Source organism: Mercurialis annua, linkage group LG7 (assembly GCF_937616625.2).
Source record: "Mercurialis annua linkage group LG7, ddMerAnnu1.2, whole genome shotgun sequence".
In the NCBI taxonomy this organism is placed as follows: Eukaryota; Viridiplantae; Streptophyta; class Magnoliopsida; order Malpighiales; family Euphorbiaceae; genus Mercurialis; species Mercurialis annua.
The window spans coordinates 36,705,671-36,728,844 of record NC_065576.1 but is presented as its reverse complement, the minus strand read 5'-3'; the positions used below and the strand labels follow the sequence as shown (position 1 = coordinate 36,728,844).

General features: G+C 31.2%; 4 protein-coding genes and 1 non-coding gene across 5 annotated transcripts; 4 read left to right on the top strand and 1 right to left on the bottom strand.

Annotated features, from left to right (window-relative positions):
- The first annotated feature begins 10 nt into the window (after window positions 1-10).
- TRNAK-UUU (transfer RNA lysine (anticodon UUU)) lies at window positions 11-83 on the top strand. The gene has a single exon. It is a non-coding gene; the product is annotated as a tRNA-Lys (tRNA).
- Window positions 84-1,083: 1,000 nt separating this feature from the next.
- On the top strand, window positions 1,084-3,439 carry LOC126656425 (putative pentatricopeptide repeat-containing protein At3g25060, mitochondrial). The gene has a single exon (XM_050350998.2). The coding sequence runs from the start codon at window positions 1,161-1,163 to the stop codon at window positions 2,946-2,948; it is 1,788 nt and encodes a 595-aa protein (XP_050206955.1). The 5' UTR covers window positions 1,084-1,160; the 3' UTR covers window positions 2,949-3,439.
- Window positions 2,937-4,981, bottom strand: LOC126656426 (uncharacterized). The gene is made up of 2 exons (XM_050350999.2): window positions 4,282-4,981; window positions 2,937-3,610 (listed from the first exon to the last, which is right to left on the bottom strand). The coding sequence occupies exons 1-2, from the start codon at window positions 4,565-4,567 to the stop codon at window positions 3,240-3,242; spliced, it is 657 nt and encodes a 218-aa protein (XP_050206956.1). The 5' UTR covers window positions 4,568-4,981; the 3' UTR covers window positions 2,937-3,239.
- Window positions 4,982-9,382: 4,401 nt separating this feature from the next.
- On the top strand, window positions 9,383-10,466 carry LOC126657118 (mitogen-activated protein kinase kinase 7-like). Its single transcript, XM_050351752.2, has one exon. The coding sequence runs from the start codon at window positions 9,453-9,455 to the stop codon at window positions 10,464-10,466; it is 1,014 nt and encodes a 337-aa protein (XP_050207709.1). The 5' UTR covers window positions 9,383-9,452.
- Window positions 10,467-17,475: 7,009 nt separating this feature from the next.
- Window positions 17,476-22,632, top strand: LOC126656140 (RPM1-interacting protein 4). Its single transcript, XM_050350626.2, has 4 exons — window positions 17,476-17,889; window positions 21,137-21,694; window positions 21,981-22,172; window positions 22,358-22,632. The coding sequence occupies exons 1-4, from the start codon at window positions 17,884-17,886 to the stop codon at window positions 22,385-22,387; spliced, it is 786 nt and encodes a 261-aa protein (XP_050206583.1). The 5' UTR covers window positions 17,476-17,883; the 3' UTR covers window positions 22,388-22,632.
- The last annotated feature ends 542 nt before the right edge of the window (window positions 22,633-23,174 follow it).

Genomic DNA, 23,174 nt, shown 5'->3' with positions numbered 1-23,174 from the left:
AAATCAGCAAGCCGTCTTAGCTCAGCTGGTAGAGCGCATGGCTTTTAACCATGTGGTCGTGGGTTCGATTCCCACAGACGGCGGCGCTTTTTATTTTTTATCATCACGGAGGTTGTATTCAGTTGAAGGTGTAACCGAGTCAAACCAACTCGCGAGTTACTCGCTATTAACTCCAAAAATTCTCAAAATTGACTCCAAAAGTTTTCGAAATTGACTCGACTCATATCGAGTTCGAGCCACTCGAGTTAATTATCAAGTCGAAATGGAGCTCTAAAATATTTGGCTTGATGAGTTCATAGACCTAATCAAACTTTAGATAATTAATTATTTGCTTTTTTTTTACCAGCACGGAACAAAGGTTGTAATAAATATAGGTGTAATTTAGTCGAATCAACTCGTGAGTGACTTGAAATTGCCTCAAAAAATATTTCAAATCGACTCGAATCATATCAAGTTGAGATCCAGCTACTCGAGTCGAGTTCAAACTCGAAAATACTCGACTCGATGAGTTCGCGAGCCTAATAAACTTTAGATGATTTATTATTTTATCCTTTATATATATTTAATAATACTTTTATTCGCCTCATTTCGAGTTCGAGCCACTCGAATTAATAATCCAGTCCAGATGGAGCTCAAAAATAATTGGCTCGATGAGTTCACAAACCTAATCGAACTTTAGATAATTGACTTTTTGCTTTTTTTATTAGCACGGAGGAAAAGTTGTATTGAATAGAGGTGTAATTGAGTCGAGTAAACCCGTGAGATACTTGGAATTAACTTGAAAAATATTTCAAATCGACTCGACTCATATCAAGTTGAGATCTAACTACTCGAGTTGAGTTCAAATTCGAAAATACTCAACTCGATGAGTTCGCGAGTTTAATAAGTTTCACATTATTCATTCTTTTTCTTTTATATTTGAACATATTTAAAAATACTTTTATATTAAAATTTAACTTTTAAATATTTATATCGAGTCAAGTTTAAATTTCAATTATCTTATCGAGTTCGAACTCCTTAAATGAAACTCGAATTAAATTGTAGAGTCCATACATTTTTTTTATTTTATTACAGTGAGAAGACTTCGTAAAAAAAAATATGTCTTCTAAATTCTATTTCCACTGCTAATTGTTACAAACTGTCAACTGTTCGGTTTTTTTATGCTAATTCCATGGCTAAGTCACTTCAAACCTCTCATTTTAGCTTGCAAACACAAAACTACCATAACTCAACTCCATGCTCTGATACTTACCACTGGTCTCTCCTTCAACGACCCAAATTCCATTACTCCTCTCATTGCCTCATATGCCCGCATTAACAGCATTGTTTCGGCCCGTAAAGTGTTCGATAAAATGCCTCAAAGAACTGTAAACGCATGGAATTCAATGATCATAGCGTATTCACGCACTAATTACCCTAATGAAGTCTTTGTTCTTTACCATAGAATGGTATCTGAAGGAAGTAAACCCGACAGCTCGATTTTCACTGTCACTATAAAGGCATGTTCCAGCTTAATGGAGTTGGAAATGGGAGAGAAAATTTGGAGTCAAGCTGTGGATTTTGGATATGGGTGTGATGTGTTCGTTGGGTCTTCTATTTTGAATTTATATGTTAAGTGTGGAAGATTGGATAAAGCGAAAATGGTGTTTGATAAAATGGTGAAGAAAGATGTTGTGAGTTGGACTACTATGATAACGGGATTTGCGCAAAGCGGGATGGCGGTTGACGCCATTGATGTGTATCGGAAGATGCAGAACGAGTGCATTGAAGTAGATGGAGTTGTGATGGTGGGGTTAATTCAGGCTTGTGGTGGTGTTGGGGATTCGAAATTGGGTCTTTCTGTTCATGGATATATGGTTCGAAAAGAGATGATTATGCATAATGTTCTTCAGACCAGCCTTGTCTATATGTATGCCAAGAATGGGAGGTTGGAGCTTGCTTTGCGTGTTTTTGAAGATATCCGAAACAAGAGTGTTGTTTCTTGGGGAGCATTGGTTTCTGGTTTTGCTCAAAATGGTTTCACAGAGAAGGCACTTGCATTGTTGATAGAGATGCAAAGTTTTGGGTTCAAACCAGATTCGGTTACTCTTATTAGTTCACTTTCGGCATGTTCCCAAGCTGGATATTTGAAATTGGGGAAAAGTTTACATGGATATATGGTTAGAAGGCTTCATTTTGAGCAAGTTTTAGGAACTGCATTGATTGACATGTACGCAAAATGTGGATCTCTTTCATCTGCTCGTGCCTTATTTGATCAGATAGAATCGAGGGACTTGTTAATGTGGAATGCCATGATTGCTGGCTATGGAATCCATGGAGATGGAAGGGAAGCCCTCTTGCTTTTTCTCAAGATGAGGGAAACATATAAAAATCCAGATCATGCAACTTTTGCTTCTCTTTTCTCAGCTCTTAGCCACTCAGGTCTAGTAGAAGAAGCTCAACACTGGTTTCGTGTTATGGTAAATGTTAACAAGATCCAACCAGGTGAAAAGCATTATGCTTGTATGGTTGACCTTTTGAGCCGAGCAGGACGAGTGGAAGAAGCTTATTGGTTAATAAAATCAATGCACACTGAACCAGGACTTCCGATTTGGGTTGCTCTTTTGTCAGGCTGCCTTAATTATAGAAAATTGTTGATCGGAGAGATGGCGGCAAAGAAGATTCTTGAGTCAAATCCAGATGACTTGGGAATATATGTTTTAGTTTCAAACTTCTTTTCCATGGCCAAGAAATGGGAAGAAGCAGCTGTTTTGAGGAAGATAATGAAAAATACAGGAATGAGAAAAGTACCTGGTTATAGTGCAGTTGAAGTGAATGGAAACCAACAAGCATTTCTAATGGAAGACAAGAACCATGAAAAATATCAGGATATTCTGCAAATATTGGTTACTTTGAACAATCAGATGAAATCTATCAGATGTATCACAGAAAATGAGTTGGTAATATAAAATCATAAATCTATATCAGTAAGAGAAAATGGAAAGACAAGGAAGGAGCCACCCAGAGTAAAAAATAGAGGATGAGCCAAAGATTCTAGATTGAAGAGATATTACAAAATTTTCAATCATGGTCACATGTAGCCATTTCCTATTCTGGGGAAAAACCGGGTCGCTAGTGCATTCTTTTTTACCTAATGAAGATGCATCAACCAATGGTCAATATTCAGTGAAATCACGGAGAGATTTTCTGCAGCACCGCCAGCGATCAAAATCACTTGACTACATAAGTTGCTCGTACCGTCAGCTTTTGTATCCTGGACAATGAGCCTGAAGATTTTGGTTCTCTTCCAAGAGACGGTCATATTCAAGTAGTAAGTCAGCAGATTGTTTCTGAAGAGAAACAACGTGGGATTCCGCAGTTTCTAATTGCTTGTCCTTCTCTTTATTTTCCAACTTCAGCTTCTTTAAATTTTCTGATAGAGTAGAAACTTGTTCCCTCAGTTGCTTTATCTCCATAGAAGCTTTCTCTTCCTTTTCTTTAATCTGCGTTTTCTCTTTCTGAAGCTTTTCAACTTCGTCGTTTGATGATCCAATTTTACTCCTCAACCCGACAAGCTTTGTGAGATAGTGGTGCATACGATCAATTATGAAACCAAGAAAAAGAGTGAAACCTGCAACATCAATTTCAAACTAATGATCATCTTAAATTCCCACTTCTATATGACTAAAACAGTGTACTGTAATTAGAGAGCACAAGAAACAAGTCTTTTATTGAAGTTAAATATAATATCAAATAACTCGATTTGATCGTTTATTTGATTCCTAAACTCCGTACATCAAGAAAGATTACGATTTGCATTTGCTTTTCTACAATGCATAACAAAGTGCAATTATATAGATATCACACTCAATACCATTCAATATCTGGAAATTTAGTGAACAGGAGAGAACAATTATACAATCGTATCTTGTCCAATTAACATGTTATTACATTTAAAAACTGAGAAACTTTAGCTTCTAAACTGACATCGAAACTCCACAACTTCTTCGACATTTTCCATTTAAACATTTCTATTTCCGTGGACATAGCAAAAAATAAGAAGTAATCGAATCATACAACATTTGTCAACTAAAAAACTAACCATTTTATATTTCTCAACCATGAGAATTAATAGTTGATGATGAAGTTAAATTGCATTTCTCTTGTTAAAATGGCATACACTTCACACACAAAAACAATTAAACTTCAGTTAAACAACAATCCAAAACTAAAGAGCAAGCATACCAACAAATGGAACAATTATGCAAAACCAAGAACCAAAAGACAAGAACAAGAGCATACCCATGAGTGAGGCTTCAAGCAAGTGAGTTCTCCAAAGAACCTGATCCATAGGTGACATGGTTCCAAGCTTGGCACCCTTGTTCTGGATCTTAATAATACTCATAAGGCTTGACAGAAGAATGACAGACATAGTACTAGCAATAGTTTTAACAGTAGCAGGACCTTTACCCATCTTTAACTGATCTAAACTCTTCATCACCAGCTCTCTTAAAGGCCCAATCTTCACCAGTAATAACAATGCCATAATTCCCTCAGCAAAAAGCACCAAAAACAACAACTGAATCATCTTTGCTTCAATTCACACTCCCCCACAAAAAAATATGATTTTTTTCACTTCATAGCACCAAATAAAAATTACTTCTAAAAATGAGGCTTCAAGGCTACAGATCTGGGCAATTAGGTGTAGATAAAAAGATACAAACTTTTTCTAAAAAACCCAGAAATTCTTTTTGAGGGAATATGGTTTATTGGGGTTTAGGGATTAGTAAATATTTAAAAAAAGGGTGAATTTGCAAATGGGTATTAGTTAAAAGTGACATAAGAAGCTAAGAAAAGGAGAGCATTAGCATGTGATCATCTGTGAAATTGGGTTTATTATGGTTTGTGGGTAAGTACAGTTCAGTGGAGCTTTGGTTGAAAGTGTTGTAGTTAGGGTGGTGGCACACCTCCCTAACTTCACGCTTAACTTAACTTAGTTATTGCGCCTTTGTCTCAATGTGATTATTATGTGAGATATGATATGGGATTTAAATATATTTAGTTTAGTTAAATGTAATTTGAAAATTTTAGTTACTTTGGTTTTTTTTTTTTTATAATTTGAAAAGGGGAGGGCTTGTGGGAGGAATTGAACCCACAACCTAGCAATTTGCTGCCTAGCGCTTATACCATTTGAGTTATAGCTCATTGGTTAGTTACTTTGGTTTGTTTAGTGCAAAATGATTAATTTGGTCGCTAAAAATTTAATCAATCGAATTAATTAAACTTTTAAATTACTATTTTTATTTTTAACAATTTAATTAAATCAGCCGATAAATTCGATCACTTCGTTTTTATATTATAAAGAATTTATTTAGAATAAATTCTGAAAAAAGATCAAATTTTTAAAAGAAATTTCACAAAAATCTAAATCTTTTAAAGGTATCTGTATTGTTCTGAAATGCAGGTTTTTGTTTCAAAAATGTCTAATTCTTAAAACGCACATGCTTTTACTTATATAGCGCCTGCATGGCCTTGATATGGCGTGCCACCATATGCCACCATGGCAAACACCAGATTGAAAGTGAAAATAAATTTTTAATTTTTTTTTATAAAAATATTTACATCCTCAAACTTTATTTTATTTTTTTAAATTGATATTTAATACTGTAGACACCTATTTTACAACAGATAAAAAGTGATAAGGGACTGAAGCGTGCAATAATGATTTCCAGAGAAATCCGTCCAGGTGACGAGCTATCGAGTTATTTGATGTAATCTAAACAGGCGAAATATGTACATAGTTACAAATTTGGAGGATTAAAATATAATTAGCCATAATAGCCTATAAAAATCTAAAGAGATTTTAGTCTAAGTCCAGAAATTGGATTAATTGCAATATTTTAAAAGTTAATAGGTCAATTTGCAAGTTTTACGGACTAAAATTGATCATACCCAAACATATAGGATTTTAATAGCTTCTTTTAACATTTTTGAGCACTAAAAATAGCTTTTAGGCACACTTTGCTTAAGCATAAAGAATTAATACGAGTTTAATTAAAAAAAATTAACTAATCATTACAGTAGATGGGTTATCAACTCACACACTTTCACATTATCACTTAACACTCTTTCAAAAACCTAATGCAAAACAGATCCTAGCACAAGCTCACCTCTATAAATAGTACTACTAGTTAGCCTAACTAGAGGTCGAGCCAGAGAGGTAAAAATCACATAACAAAATCGAATCCACCCCTAGGAAACCCTAGTCTTGGCCGAAATACAACACACACACACACCAAAAATCACTCGATTATAGAATAGAAAACAACTAAATACGCTTCAATTCTTAAAGAACAACGTCTTGCACAGACTCGAAGTTGGATTCCGCATCCACCTCACCAGCAAACGAGTGAAGGACTCGGAACAATACTTCTGAGGACCCTCTTAAAATTCTTATCACTTTTATATCATATTAATTGCAATTGCTAGTAATTAGGATGCATGTTAGTCAATTCCATTATTTTTTATCATAATTGTCATGATTGTCAAATTGTGTGTTTTTGATAAAATTGCTATATAAACTGAGTAAAACATATTATTAAGTTGTTTTTAGGTGTTTTATATGTTAATAATCCAGAATTATGAGCTTAGAATGTATGCTAGGGTGTTTTCAAACTCATCTACCTCAAATTATCTTAGTTAAATTCATCACAAAATTAGCTATTTTGGTATTTTAATTCGATGTTAAACATTTAAAATCAATCTCAGTATGTAATTATTGCATTTTTTGTGTTTTTTATGCGTTTTGAGTGTTTTTGTATGAAAAACCGAGCCAAAACGATGAAACGCCGAACTGCCGAATCTGCTTCCCGAAGCGCTGCCGCTGTCCCGCTAACCGGCGGCGGCGGCAGAACAATTAGTGTAAAATTGAAGTTAGTTAAAATTAAATTATATATAATTAAGTAGTGTTTAATTGTACAATTAGTTTTTTGAGTGGTTTATTGATTAGTGTTTTCTGATGGTATACTAATTAGTGTTTAATTACTGAGTAGTTAAGCTTTCTGATGATTTATTAATTAGTGTTTTAATTGAAGTTAGTTAAACTTAAATTATGATTAATTAGTTAAATTATTATAATTAGTTGAAAAAGGTCTAAAAAATTTTCTAAATTAATTTCGTTTAATTACTGAAAAAATACGTAAAATTCCCTAATTCAATTTAGTTTAATTATAATTTAATTAGGATTAATTAGGATTAATCAGAATAAATTATGAAATCCACTTTCTGACTGCCTTTTTAAAACGGTTTGCCATATTTGTGAGTTTTTTATACCTTTCCGCTAATTTTGACGTTTTTAATATTTCATGCAAACATCGAGGGGTAAAATGATCATTTGTTCATATTCTTTCAAACTCTTTTACATACAATTAAGAATTAAACACTTTAGGGTGAATGTTAAAAAAAATCGCAAACTTTGCACGTTTTCTCATTTTAATTATGCAGTTTAAATTTTTCATTTTCATGCACGAACTACCATTTTTTTTCTCAAATTCATGTACGGTGCTGAGGTGTCACTCATTCACTGGTGTAAAATGACCTTCGCCTCAGCAAATTACACCAATGGAGCCGTGACATCTCAGCACTGTACATGAATTTGAAAAAAGCAATAGTTCGTGCATGAAAATGAGAAAATTTAAATTGCGTGATTAAAATGAGAAAACGTGTAAAGTTGGTGAATTTTTATGACACTAACCCAACACTTTAATGCAAATTGTTTGACTGTTTTTTAATTTTAGAAGAATTATGTGGGTCGATTAAAGATTATTTGTCTGAAAATAGGTTTAAATTAAAGGTGGGTTATATATTTGTCTAAATTATAAAATTAATAAATTAGACTGTCACTATTTTTGAAAAACTAAATATTTGTTAAGCTGAAAGTGAATCAAATCTTATTGATTAAGCCGTAATTTAAATATTTGTAAAACCATATTATATATTTTTCAAAGCATATATATTTCTCTTCCAGAATTATACAGCATTTTGCTCATTCGATTATATATATAACAGAAATCACTTCTCTAGAATTTTTTTCAAAAAGTCTTCTATAGTTAACATATATTTTAAAAAGCCTTTAATGTTATAAATAACACAGAAACTCATTTTTTTTTCACAAATTCAAATAATAATAATAATTTTATTTGTAATGTTATTAATTGTTTTTTTTATCGTTTACGATACAAACAACCTTTGACCACCACGTCGTCCTCTTCAGACACAAAAATCGCCCACCTCTGACTCAAAACCGGTTGTGTTCGACAAATCTAGCCGAATTCGTTTTCCATGGGAGAGGATGAACCAACTTCGTCTTCCCCATGGGGAAGACAGAGCTGACTTTTTTTGAAGTAATTGTTATTTTTGTATTTTATCGAATATATCCATAAAAGTAATTTGGACATTTTAATCTTTCATTTTTATAAATTAAAATAAATATATCCAAATCTTAATTTAAACTTATTTTTAAACATATAATCTTTATTTTAAATGCAAATAACTTTCTAAAACTAAAATAAAAGGTTGATTGTCTAAAATTATTTATTATGATATTAAAACTTTTTTTAAAAAATTAAAAATGTATTCAAATTAAAGTTTCAAATTTTTTGTGCCAATTTAGAAAATTGTCAGACAAAAAAATTCAAATTAATTTGTAAAAAATATTAACAAAATGCACAAAGTTGTGGGTATAAAAAACATCTTGTCATTATTAATACTATATTATTATTTCATTTTTTCTTGTGATGTTATTAATATATAATTAATGAAGTCTATTTTTTCATGAAAAGTATGTATTAAAATAAATTTGTTGGAATATAAATTCACTAGATTCTTGTACTTTAGATTAATTAAAATTTTCGGATTTATCAATTGATACTAATATACACCACTAATATATGGTATTTCATTTTATCTATGAGAGTGAAACTCCTTTTAAGCTCCATGATGTACATCAGTATATGAACTCTTGTGTAAACTCCTAAACATATTAGGAATATAATAGATAAATAACAAACCATATTAAATTTGGAAAATATATTGTACGAGTTTATATTATTCTTTTCCATCAAGAAATCATTAATTAGCTGGTCGCATTAAAGTGTATGAGTTCAAATTCACTTCAGTAAAAAAGTAAAATTTAGATCTGCTATCATTTATGGACCAATCAAATTTTAAATAAATTATACTGTAGGATAACAGAATCTATGATTATTGATAATTATACCATATCTTCCTAAATAGTAAAACACTAGAATTTCGAAATTGTTATAGCTTTAGATTTAAGCATGTATTTGAAAACTATATATAGTATAGTTTCTTCATTAAACCCTGGTAAAACCCTAACCCTAAACAAGGTTTTTCTTTCTGAATCTCAATCTTCGTTCAGTTCATCTTTATTTTCATTCGTATAGATTAAAAAAATGACTAAAAGTGAAACCTGTTTACAAGTTTGTTCACTATCATCAAAAATTCTGAAACCAAAAGATATTACAAAACCTAAACGAAGAATAAACCTCCGTATCTCCGTTCAAGAAGTTCTGAAAGTTAAGTCCAAGTTCTTGCCGATATCTAGCAACAACAATGGTGGCATGGCTCGAGAAGATTTTGAAGAATTATGTGTTCTTGGGCGTGGAAATTATGGGGTCGTTTACAAGGTACGGCACCGCTTAACTTCAGAAATTTACGCCTTGAAAGTCATTCAAGAAGATATTTCTACTGCATCGAACCCTAATCTCTCACAAGAGATAGAGATCTTAACGGGTTCGGATTCGCCTTTTCTTACCAAATGCTATGGGGTTTTCGACGCTAAAGTCGGCGAAAAAGCGATTCTATTGGAGTATATGGAAGCCGGAACAGTTGAAACCCTACTTAGAAACCATGGTCCTTTCCCGGAGTATATACTCGGCCATATTGCTTACCAAGTGCTGAATGGTCTTAATTATCTCCATGCCCGTAATATAGCCCATCTCGATATCAAGCCTGCAAATCTTCTGGTAAATAAGGATCTGAAGGTCAAAATTAGTGATTTTGGAATTAGCAAAATTGTTAGCAAGAATGCAGATTGTGAATACCTTGGGAGCCAAGGAACATATGCTTATATGAGTCCTGAAAGGTTAGATTCTGAGGCATTTGGGTTAGGGTTTCCGTTTGCGGGTGACGTATGGTCTTTAGGTGTTAGTTTGTTGGAGTTATGTATTGGCCATTTTCCATTTTTTCCGGCTAATCAGAAACCTAATCTGGTGGAGATTGTGATGAAGATTTGTTATGGAGAATTAGATGATTTTTTGCCGGAGGCCGCATCGGAAGAGTTTTTGAGTTTCCTCAGGTGTTGCTTGGAGAAACATCCCAGTAAGAGATGGTCTTCTTCTCAATTGCTGACTCATCCTTTCATTTGTATGGACAGAGATCCAATTCCAAGTAGTTTGCTGGACTAATTGATTTGATAGCATGTAATTAATAGTTAACTGACTTTATATGTTATGTATATTACAAAGTTTTGAATTGATTATTCAGTTGAAATAATTATTGTTTACTTCTGTGAAATGTTTGATTTGTGTTTATAAATGTTAAATCAAGCGTGTGTTTATGTTTCTTATTGATGATTTTAATTAATTTATGTTCTTAATACGAAAATGTGAGCTCAAAATGGAGAGAAGTTGCATTATTAGTGACTTGTTATGAAGCCAATAGGCAACAATGACATAACTGTCATCTATTTCAGGTTTTTCTATTTCTGATAAAAGTCTTTGGATGGCAAGGTGAAAGCATAGTGGCCCTTGAGATATTAACATGAGCTGTAGTTGCTGAATATCACCAAAAGGATGCAGATTAATTATTTTTGAAGTCACCCGACTATAACATTTTTACAAAACGGTCATCGAATTTTAATAAATAATAAAACGGTTACCAAACTATATCTTTTCGACAAAGTGATTCCGAATTATAAAAAATAATAAAATGGTTACTGATCTTGTACTTTTTTACATAATAGTTACCAAACTATTACTTTTTTTTTAAAATATGATTACCATTATATATGCCCATCTATATATCTTTGTCTCGTCCATATCAAGAAGTCGGTAACCGTTTTATAAAAAAATAGTAGTTCAATAACCGCTTTGCAAGTTTTTATAACTCGCTAACTGTTTTGTAAAAAAATCTATAATACTATAACTATCTAGTATTTTTTTAATTTGGTTGCCGTTTTATAAAAAGATTATAGTCCAGTAACCGAAAAAAATTACCAAACTAATTTCTTCAACATTACCTTAACTAAAGAAGTAGAAGGTATCTTCTTTAAATAATTTGCTTTGCTTCTTCATGCTTACTTTATTTTTATTTTCTGAATTTCAAATTAAGATCTGCACTTTTGATTTAGAGATTAAAAGAGGGCTTGCATTATATATTGAGTTGAATTGTATGGCTACATATTATGGCGTGTCCTTCACTTTGTTCTTAGTTTTTTTTACAAATTGTGCATATATGTTTTTAGTTTTTATCAAAATATATGTTGAGTTGGTTGAGGTTTTGGTGCTGAAAATTTTGTAGAACTCGATATGCTTTTAATTGACACTACAAAGAATATTAGAATTAGCAGCAATATTTTTACTGCTAATAGTATTAAAATTGTTGCTATTAATATATAATAACAAAAAAATCGTGACATGTTGTTGTTAATAAAACATTGTTTTAAGTAATTGATAACAAAAATTTCTATAAAATTCTGCTATGAATAGCAGCAACTTTTAAAATTATTGTTGCAAAATGTTTTTTTAACAGCAAAAAAGGTTATATAGCTGTAAAAATATTATTATCAAATACAATATTTTTTGTAGTGTGAATGAAACAGTTAAAAAATGAGTCAAATATAAAAAAAAATATTTTGCCACTGTTGCGATGAAGATTTGTTATGAAAAATTAGATGATCTTTTGCATCTAAAAAGTTTTTGAGTTTTCTCAGTTTATGTAGGTTGGAGAAAGATCCCAATAAGAGATGATCTTCTTCCCAGTTGATAACTCATCCTTTCGTTTGCATGGACAAAATTCAATTTTGCTGAATTAATTAATTTGATAGAATAGAAAAAAAAAATCATGTAATCATTAACAATTTTAGATTTCTTGCCTTTCAATCGCATTTCTTTTATTATTGGAAGAAGTATGTAAGGACATTTAAGAAGCCGTATCTTAAACTGCAAGGACATTTAAGAAGCCATATCTTAAACTAAAAAAATGAATACAATTTTTTTGATTAATTCTAGTACCATACATAGTCTGAGAAATATTGTTTCATAAAAAAATGAGAATATTTTGGATTTTTATATTATATTAATTATATCATGCATTAATAAATATGTACTTAATGCTTCTGCTCATTTGATAGGTCAATATTCCACTTGCATAAGCATAAATCCGACGTGCCATCCACTTCTCTATTTCTTTTTTAGATAATCCACTTCTTTATTTTACTTCCCTTTTTTCTTAAGAAAAAAAGTAAATATTGCACTTTTTAGTCCATTTCATCCTGGCGTTAAAAAATACTATCAATATATGTGTATTTACTCCTTTTTATTTTGTCCTTTTACAGACAGGTTAATATTACTCCGTCTTAATAGAATTATCTTTTTTTATCATTATTATACAATTTTAAAAAATATAATTAATTTTATGAATTTTTTTTACTATATTTTTATTTAATAGAGTCACCAATTCTTATTATTTATAGATATGAATAAATATTAGCTCATTAATAGATTTAAAATAAAAATAGTATAGACAATTTAAGTTTAAAAAATTATTATTTTTCAAAAATAGATAAAAATTTAGGGACAAAAAAATTATGAAAGTGGACAAATCAATTGAAACGGAAAGAATATAATTTTCATAATAATGAAATTAACTAATTTAACAACAAAAATAACCACATGAAAAATTTATGTATTTATAAGTATAAATATCATTATTTTTTATTTCAAACTGACTGTCACTAAAATTAAATATAAAATCTTACAGTTTTAAATAGATTTTACTATTGAATACAAGTTAAATATTTAATAAAACTATTTCTGTTTCATTACATGCACATGATATGCTGATCATTTTCGTGCAAATAATCTCAAAAATGAAGAGGGCAATGTTTTTATGATTTTTGTTTTTGAAGAAGAAAACAATGGCAATAATTTTTATATGTTCAAAAGTGTTAAATTTGTCAAACACGTGAGTTAAAAGTGTTAAATTTGTCAAACACGTGAGTTTGTGTATAATTAAAGTGACCTAACCTAATAATTAATTTGTAAAAACTTGCATTTTAATTAATCCATCCAACAGGTAGCTGCCAATGCTAAAGAAGGTATGCATCCAACCAACCGTAGGCAATTTGCTAAATAAATTTCGACACTTAATTGTTAAATAATCCTAAAAAGCGGTCCGCACAGGTTTAGTTTAAGGAGAAATTCTTATATAGACTCGGTATACCACGTCATCCGTATACTAACCTATCACATTATGACACGTCATTAAAATGATGGCAATCTTATAAATTCGTTTTTTACTTATTTACACTTTTAAATAGTAATATTACAAGATTGCCATCATTTTAATGATGTGTCATAATGTGATAGGTATGGTATACGGAATGACGTGGTAGACCGAGTCTACCTAAGAATTTCTCTTAAGTCAAGATCTAAGCTTCGGTTATCCGGTGTTAAGCTCGTATTTTACATTTCGACTACTTCCTTTTTAATAAAAAAAGTAGTTGGGGAGAACTTGTAAAAAAATAAAATCCACAATCTAATGGATTGTTGCGAAGCATAACTATTTGAGTAAATAGTTATAATTTATTGGTAATTTTTGTATTAGCGTTTACGATATAAGGTTTCAAGCAAATAAGATAAATATGATTTTCGAAAGAGAAAAAATAAATTAATAATAGTTGAAAGATAAATTAAAAATTTGATATGAACTACAACTCTATCTTTTTCTATATGCAAAAGATTGTCTTCGTTCATTGATGAAAAATCGGTTATAAAAATTCCAATTTTGACCACAACAATTAAATTAAATATTTACAGCAAATTAAGACTATATAATAAGATAATATATCACTTACATAAAATTTTATAAAATCAACCGAAGGCGTAGATGAGTTGATAAGGCGCTCTTCCAATTTAAGTGAGGTCGCGGATTCAAACCGTACTCATGTATCTAGCCGTTTAAAATTTGGGGACAGAGCTTTACCTCCCGCAAGGGACCTATCCGACTCGAGTGGAAATTAGTCTGAATGTGGAAGGCTTGAAGGTGCCTATTCATATATAGTTGGAATCCCGTTCAGGACATCTTATGATCAGATTAACATCAGACTATAAATCTAATTAAATGAACATAATATTCATATTTTTTTAATTACAATTAAAACATTATAAATTTATAACAAATCTAAAAATACTATTTAAATTGTAAAAATTAAATTTTTAAACTAATCTTTTGAATGAAAGTATAGAAAACTTAAAGTTTAACAACACATCTGTTCTAGTCAATTTATAAATTAAATATCACCAAATGACCTTAAAGTAGTATGAAAAACAAATCAGTGTAGGATAGATACAATTTATATTGGATAATGAAATCAAAACAAAGCAAATTGTATAAAATTTTTAAAGTATAAAAACAATTAGGTCCAATATTATTGTTTATTAAAACATTGTAAACATAGGGTTCATTACATTTCATCAATAAGAAAGAAAATGACAGGTCAGCAGAGATGTTTCAACAGAAGAAGACAAACAATTTACAGCATTGACATAAACAAAAACGCAAAAATTTAGTCAGCCGCCATTAACAGACTAACGCCGTTAACCTTATTTTCTAGCATTTGGATCATAAACATTTTACAAACCTACTTTTTCTTGCATTTATTGTGATTTTTATTTTTATGTACACGTATAATATTAATTTACTGATCGGATTAAATCTACACCAATTCTATTGTGAATTAAAAATTTAAACCTATTCTTTTATTTAAAACTAAGGCCAAATGTCGTAAAAAGGCCAAACCTTTTATAAAAATTTCACAAAAATTCTGGCCTTTCAATTTTATCAATTTTGGCCAAAAACAGATTATTTGGTTTCAATTGTGGCCAACTTTCAATTTGATTTCAATTTGCCTATGTGACGCCTATATGGCGCCCATGTGGCATGCCAAATATTTAAAGGTCAGACTTTTGTGAAACCAAATAATTCATTTTTGGCCAAAATCGAAAAAATTGGAAGGTCAGGACTTTTGTGAAACCAAATAATCAGTTTTTGGCCAAAATCGACAAAATTGAAAGGTCAGGACTTTTGTGAAACTTTTGTAAAAAGTTTGGCCTTTTTATAACATTTGACCTAAAACTAAAGTTATTACTTTTGAATTAATCTCAATATACTATGCTGATACAATATTCTGTTTTTTTTTCTTCTCATTGTTGGTTTTGACTTAAGAACGTATTTTGGGTAGCCGTGTGAAATATATTTGAAAGTCTTACATAAAAAACTTATTTACAAAATTCGAATAAACATTTTTTATAAATTTTAAATTCATTTAAAAATATTTAAATTAAAATCAAATGGCCAGAAAAAATAAAAAAATCGCATTGAATATAAAATATATTCAAAGAGAGACCAATGCTGCAAAATAATCAAGCTTACGCCCATGTTTAATACAAGTAACAAATTAGAAAAGGTATAATTCGGAGATGAAGAAAACTCTAGTGCACCATTTGAATTTAAATTTTTTAAGATTAATAAAATTTAGTAATAATATAAATTTTGAATCTATAAATTATAAATTTACGAATTTAAAAGTTACATCTTTTAGACTATATAAAATCAATTGATTTATAGAGATAATTTTAAAATAATAATTGATCAAATATAAAAAATATAAAATATTAATTTTTTCACTTTTCAAGCGAGTAATTAAATTGAAATTTTTATAAGATGATGAATTTTTAAAATTTATAATTTTTCATCATTTCTTGACTTTATCGCAAGATTGGTTTTATTTTAAATCGTAGATAACATAAAAATTTAAATTTTGTCCTCTAGAACTCACTAACGTTAACTAGATTTATTATATTAACATAATCAAATAAATTAATTAATTATAAATCTTTTAAATATATATTATTAATCTAATAGTGAGGTATTACAAAATATGTCGTTAAAAATTTATCAGGCTGAAACGAAAACAATACATGCATAAGTTTTTGAGGAAATTACACCATCTATTAAAACAAAAATGAAAATGATTACAAAAGTGCTTGTTGACTTTTTTCATTTACAAAAATCCTAAATTTAAAAATAATTATAAAAATATCAAAAAATAAAAAATAATTACAAAATTATGGTGTATACCGTTTGTATAATGTCATTGTACCAATAAAATAAAAATTTACTAACATTACACCAATATTATACCAAGAGTACACACATCAAAACATATTGAAATTTTATTAATATTTATAAAAATTATACTACATTGTAAATTAAAAATTAAACTAACAATATACTAAAATTTACTAACAATATACACATTAGAACATACTGAAATTTTATTAATATTAAATAAAAATTATACCAACATTACACGAAAGCTCGATGAACACGCGAAAAAAAGCTCTTCCTACTATTCCTAGTCCTGGCGCTGTATTTTCGTATGCGGATATTCAAAATCTATATTGGCCCCCCATTCTGATTGGTATATCATAAAAAAAAGAGAGCCATTTGCACTATCGTATAGTAAAAATTAAACTAACAATATATTAAAATTACATCAGCAGTATATAAATTTTCTGGTTCACTATCAACTATAATGAAATACATATAAAAAAATATATGTTATCAACTAAAAAATATATAAAGAAATTATTATTGATAATACCGAAAGTATATTAAAATTGTATCAATAATAAACCAAACACTGTTTTCAAATTCTCCGGTTCGTAGATTTAATATACCGACATTGTACTGATATATACACACCGTATTTTTGTAAATAATTTTTATTTTTTGAAATTTTATAAATAATTTTAAGTCAACTCAATATTTTTGTAAATGAAAAAGTTAATAGGTATTTTTATAAATATTTTTAAAATTTTAAATATTTTTATAAAAATTTCTAAGTTTTGTTTGTTGGATGTCCCTGAAGAGACCATGCAAAAGTTTAATTTGTATAACATATACAAAAATCTAATTTTAATTATTTATTTTATTATAAAATATTTTCCTTATAATTCATATAGTAATATTTTTAAATTTTACATAATATAAACGCTTGACAACATTCTGTCAAAACCGTAAGTTCATTTTTTTCCACAAACGCGCTTCCTCTTCCATTATTTTTAAAAAAATACTCCATATAGATAAACCGACGTCTAGGGAGAAAAGAAATGAGAAAGAAGAGGAGAATATTTATTGTTGGATGGGTTTTGAATTTTATTTTTACAGAGAGAAGAAGAATTGGAAGAAAGAATTGTCAAACATGACTGGTGGCTGCTTCATAAACCTCTTCTTCTCTTCTCTTCTCTAATATTATAAGCTCTTTCTCTCTCTAAAACTACTCTCTATAGACTCTTTCTCCACTCGCTTTCTCTCTCTACAACCCCCTTCTTTCTCTCTCCGTGTCCATACAGACAGGGTCTCTTCATTTTCTCAACCTCACCGTATATATATATTTCTTGGTGGGTTTTAGCTTCTCTGCAGCTTTTGAGCTTCTTCTTGTTGTCAGACAACAAAGAGAAGAAAAAAGTTTGAAATTTGGTTTAAAGATTGTTTCTTGGCTTTCTGGGTTTTGTTCCAGCTTTGGTGGAGAGAAGAATGGCAGTAAGTTCTTGACTTCTTTAGTTTTATATTCTGTTGTTGGGTTGCTTTAGAGTAGGAAAAGATTGGTGCTTTTTGTTTGTGTTTGTTGTGATCATGTCTTGATTGTTATGTAGTTGAACTGGGTATTCTTGTAATGTTGAATTTTCTGGTCTTATCTGTTTTTGGAGTATGAACTTCATAGATTTAATTGATGGTACGTTTATATTGTAGTGAAAAATGAATCAATTATATCTTGTTGTGTGAGGAACAAATTATGAGTTTAATTGGATGTATTGAAATAACCAAAAAAAGGGAATGGGCATAAAGTAGGTGGATGGATATCAACATCATGAACAACTGGTAGATGATAACATATCTAAATCACCATAAATTGGGAATGATTTTATATAATTCAATTGCTTTAACGACAATAATCATATATTCATGAACTTGTGGTGACTCGTAAGGCCATGTAGTTGTGATTTTGAACACGGAGTATGTTGTTTTGCATCAATTTTTGTTCTAACTGAGAGATCCATTTTTCTTTTTGATCTTCTTGCATAGGATGTTTCTCATCATGTTGACTGATGAAATTAGATGATTTCATTGTTTTGAAGTTGAAGTTCATGTTGAACCGTTGTTGAATAGTTTGACCTTTACCTTGATAGCTGGCTTTCCCTAGTTTAAGCAGAAGGTAAATTGTCATGTTGACCGATGAAATAGATGTTTTTTCATAATTTTGAGGTTGAGGTTCATCTTGAATAGCTACGACCTCTACCTTGACAGCTGGCTTTCCCTGTCTAAGTAGAAGATAAATCATCAAGTTGACCGATGAAATTAGATGTTTTCATGATTTTGAAGTTGAAGTTCCTGTTGAACCATTGTTGAGTAGATATGACCCTTACCTTGACAGCTGGCTGCCCTTATTTAAGTAGAAGGAGAATTGTCAATTGTCAACTTTCTTACTTGCTTTTGAAAGCGATTCTCTATTTTTCCTCCCCTTTGCTCTCAGTTTTCTTACTTACATTATAGTTTTGGATTTGAAAGCGTTTGTTGTTTGAGATCAGATTTAATTTAATTTAGTTGCTAATTTGCATAATTTAACACTTCACTCTTTTTTTTTATCCTTGTACCAAAGGAAATTGAAGCGAACCTCTTAGACTTACCAGTTATGATTGTCTGTATATAAAATGGACTGTAAAAATTTGCTAATACTTTATCATCCTCGTGGTGCTTGGATCTTTGTAGAGCGCAATTCTGTAATCTCAAAGGCTTGAGGAGCATACATGTTTCTCTTTCTTGTGTAATGTGGTCAACTATGTGTCATCGACTCATAGTATATGTTGTCAGCTGCAACTATAATGCTATTTGCTAATTTCTCAATTAACATAAGTAGCATGTCCTTTTTCCATGTTTAACTTTCTGCATTGATAGTTGAACAGAATGTGCCCCCTGAAATTAACTTCTGATTAAGCCAATCTTAGTTGGTATAAGTTATGATACTTCGGTCGTTTAGGGTTTTTAGGAGACAGATGATTGGTTAGTATCTTCTCTCATTTTTTGTGATTAATAATCAAGGGAGTCTGCTCAGTTCAGGTCAATCTCGTGCTTTACTGATTAGCCGATTATAATTATATACTTCAGGAAGAAACTGTTTGCTGTTATTTGCTAGGCAGTAGGATTTGTCTTTTTTGTATTTGCTCAAGTAGAAACTGTTAAACCAGATAGCATCTTGCCCTTAATGGTATGGTTGACTTTGCATCTTGTCATGTCTATTTCTGAGTTTTCTCAAGTCTTTGTTTTTTTACTATTTTGACGACAGGTTGGATTATCGTTTTCCTCATCCATTGTAAATATAGTCTGTGCATTTCGCAATTGTTTTCTCCCTTCCTCCCTTCTCTTTCTTTCCATGCTTTCTAAGTAGCACAAGACTGTAGATCTTGCACAGAAAAAAACTTGCGGACTTCACTTTTTTCGACCGTAAGTTGTTCTTGAATCCTCAAAAGCCCTCTCCTAGGTGTCAAAAAAAAAAAGTTTCGTGAGACTTACTTTTAAGAGAAAAATGATCTGTCATTTGACAGGCATGTGATTAAGTTGGTTTGGTTTTCTTTCCAGTTCTCCAACTATAAGGAAAAAAAGAAATTAAGGGTTAAAAGTGGAATTAAATTGTAGAAAAAATTATTGAATTTGTGAGACCGCTTTAAACTAAGAAATCATGAAGGTACTAAATTGAGAAGGTTGAGCAACAAGAATAACTTGTTACATGTAGTCATTCATAATGTAACTATAAAATGAGATTCACGTTTTAGGACTATTTTCCTTTATGTCATTATCTGAGGGTGAGGCGCATTATCATGTTCTTAGGTCTTCGATTTAGATATGTATCCTTACTGTTGCTTTCATTCCCGGTTGCTACATCTGTTGTATGGTGTGTATGGATCACTCATTTCTCAGGATGTGGATGACTAATCACCCTTTAAATGCTCGAAAAATTCTTGGTGTAAATTTGACTCCTTCCTCAGATTTTCATGCGTCGGATGGAAAATCCTTTTCATTGGGTTTTATGATAAGCTGGTTGAAAATGCTGAAGAAAACGAGTCAAACATTATTTGAATAAGATAATGCACTGGCTTTACACACTTGCTTAGTATATAAACTGTATGCCACTCCTCTCAGTTCCATTTTATCTTTTACTGCCAACCTTTGCAATTGATATGATTGCACGGTATAGCTAGCCTTCTAAACTCCAATGGAAGCTATCTACATAGATTTATATGTGCAGATATGAGATGTCTAGGAGCTCATTACTTGATACTTTATAGTTTAATATTAGTGCATAGCTGTAATTCAAACTGATTTTCTTGCTTTGGTATATATTTCAATTTAGTATTAGAAGCATTCACTATTGTATAAGAATTATAGCATATTTATATCATGTATCATTTTTGGTTTTCTTCTTGTTTTCAGTACTCTATTCCAATTCCTGCTCTGTTGTGTCATGAGTACCATTTAAGTTGGTTGCATCATATACATATGAGATCAAATAATTAAGTGGTTGGTTATCATGATGCAATATGGCTGCTCTCATTTTCGGATGTTCTTAGAACCATGGAACATTCAGATTTTGCAATATGTACGAGTTTGTTATTAGCATATCTTCATTCACCCCACTAGAGTCGCTGATCATTATAGATAGATAAGCTTTGGATGATAATTTGTTGCTTTGTGGCTGATTATCTTGTATAAAATTCTCTTATTGTGGTGACAGCAACGTTCTCATGTGCCTAAATTTGGTAACTGGGAAAGTGAAGAAAATGTTCCATATACAGCTTATTTTGATAAGGCTCGAAAGGGCAGAGGTGGGCCGATGATAAATCCAAATGACCCGCAAGAGAATTTGGATTTGGTCCCTGAATATGCAGCTCCACCTCAAGGTCCTCATTCTGGGGGCAGAGTTGCATCAGAGGAACCTGTTGGACAGGGAGCTGTTAGACGAGCTCACGAGCGTCAAAGGAGCAGCGAAGAAAGCGATCTCAGACGGTCTTCTGACTCTCCTGGGCGCCATGACAATATGAACCGAAGAGCTGCGAATGAGCCAGTGCCCCAACGTTATGGAGGCCGTGGAGTGAACAATCAAACTGGAAGACAAAATGTACGCAGCAGTGGGTCTGAATACAGCATAGAGCAGTCCCCAATCCATCAAAAGGCTAAGATCTCAGGGAGAGGCAGTGGGGCTCCATCTCCTGCCTGGGAAGCAAAAGGCTCATACGAAAGCAGCCACGGAACTCCTGGAAGATCTCGGTTGAAACCAAAAGGCGATGAAAGTGTAAATTTTCTCCCCTCTTGTCTAAAACTTTTACCTTTTCGTGTTCCTTTGAGCATGTCCATTTATTTGTAGGTAAGTAACTTTTGATTTATTTAAATTGTTACAAAGTTGCTCGTGTGCGATAAGTTATTTTTTTAATCTACTACCATGTAATGCTTGGCTTCTCCAGAATCATAACTCTTTCAAAAACAAAAGGCTCAAGATGACTAATTTGTCAGTTTTCTTTTCTTTTCATACCTTGATATTTTACTGAAATTTGTTCCTGTGTTCGTTTTTGGTGTGACAGCCTGATAAGGGTGCTGCTGTTCCGAAATTTGGGGAGTGGGATGAGAATAACCCTGCATCGGCTGATGGCTATACTCACATTTTTAACAAAGTAAGGGAGGAAAGGCAAACTGGAGCAGGGAAAGTACCTGGCATGCCTACAGAGTCACCTTATAGACCTGGTCATAGGCCAACCCCCAGCAACAGCTCTAAGGTATGCCATTCTCACATGTTTAACGCCAAGTGCACAAATTCTTCTCTATGTTGCACGAAAACTTTTCCGGTCTTACGTTTTGGCGTTTCATTTCGGTATTTTCTGTTGTGACGTTTCCATTTGCGTGCTACTTACGTTTCTGTTGCCATCTGTTGTATCTAATCACATGTTCAATGTTTTGGCAGAGTTGCTGCTTTCCGTGGGGAAGAAAGTAAAAGAATGGAATTTGTGTATAATTATGAGGTGTGTTGAAGTTGTAAATACTTTGAAGGCTGTTTTGGTGCAGACGAGTATATTCTCTCTTTTATTTGTGTGGCTTTTATTTTATGATTACTAAAAACATTATGTTTTGCTTGAGATGTAGTTTTAATTTTTCTTTCACTTTTAGATTGTTCAACTGCAGTATGCAATTTAGCTTTCATAATTCAAATTTATATTTCGGCTGGCGGAACCAGACACATTTTTCTGTTCTAAATAACATTTCCTTTTGTTCTTGCTCGTATTCTCTTCCATTTATCTTTCTTACTGATGAACATGGTGCTTATGTTGTACGGAAATTTTTTTGATTCTTATGTTTCGGCGCGTTTGGCTTTCATTTTCAGAATGCTTATGAAACTCCGAAACTTTATTTTTTAAAATGTCTTTTTGCTGGTGCACATATTTTGTCTGATGAGACAAACATGGATGATTTTTTCATTAGTATAACAGTGCCATAGCTACCTTCCCCTGGTCAATTGAATGAAAGAAATAATTAGCCATTAGGCTCAGGGGATGAAACTCTTTAATGCATTCATTATATTTTGACACATTTATTATCCTTTTAAGTAAAATATATTAAAGTACATTGAAAATTAACTGTCGCAAAATACATAACTTTACAAAACAAATCATATAATTGATGATCAACTTCATTCAAAATAAAATAAGAAAACAAAATCCAAAATTGAAATTATGGCGGTGTAATATTATTATATTTCAAAGAATTTAAATGCTGGAGGGTTT

Coding starts and splice junctions, on each gene's coding strand:
- LOC126656425 (XM_050350998.2), top strand. CDS start 1,161: ATGCTAATTCCATGGCTAAGTCACTTCAAACCTCTCATTTTAGCTTGC.
- LOC126656426 (XM_050350999.2), bottom strand. CDS start 4,567: ATGATTCAGTTGTTGTTTTTGGTGCTTTTTGCTGAGGGAATTATGGCA. Junction 3,611..4,281: donor GCTTGAAGCCTCACTCATGG/GTATGCTCTTGT, acceptor TTGATGTTGCAG/GTTTCACTCTTTTTCTTGGT.
- LOC126657118 (XM_050351752.2), top strand. CDS start 9,453: ATGACTAAAAGTGAAACCTGTTTACAAGTTTGTTCACTATCATCAAAA.
- LOC126656140 (XM_050350626.2), top strand. Junction 21,695..21,980: donor AACCAAAAGGCGATGAAAGT/GTAAATTTTCTC, acceptor TTGGTGTGACAG/CCTGATAAGGGTGCTGCTGT. Junction 22,173..22,357: donor CCCCCAGCAACAGCTCTAAG/GTATGCCATTCT, acceptor ATGTTTTGGCAG/AGTTGCTGCTTTCCGTGGGG.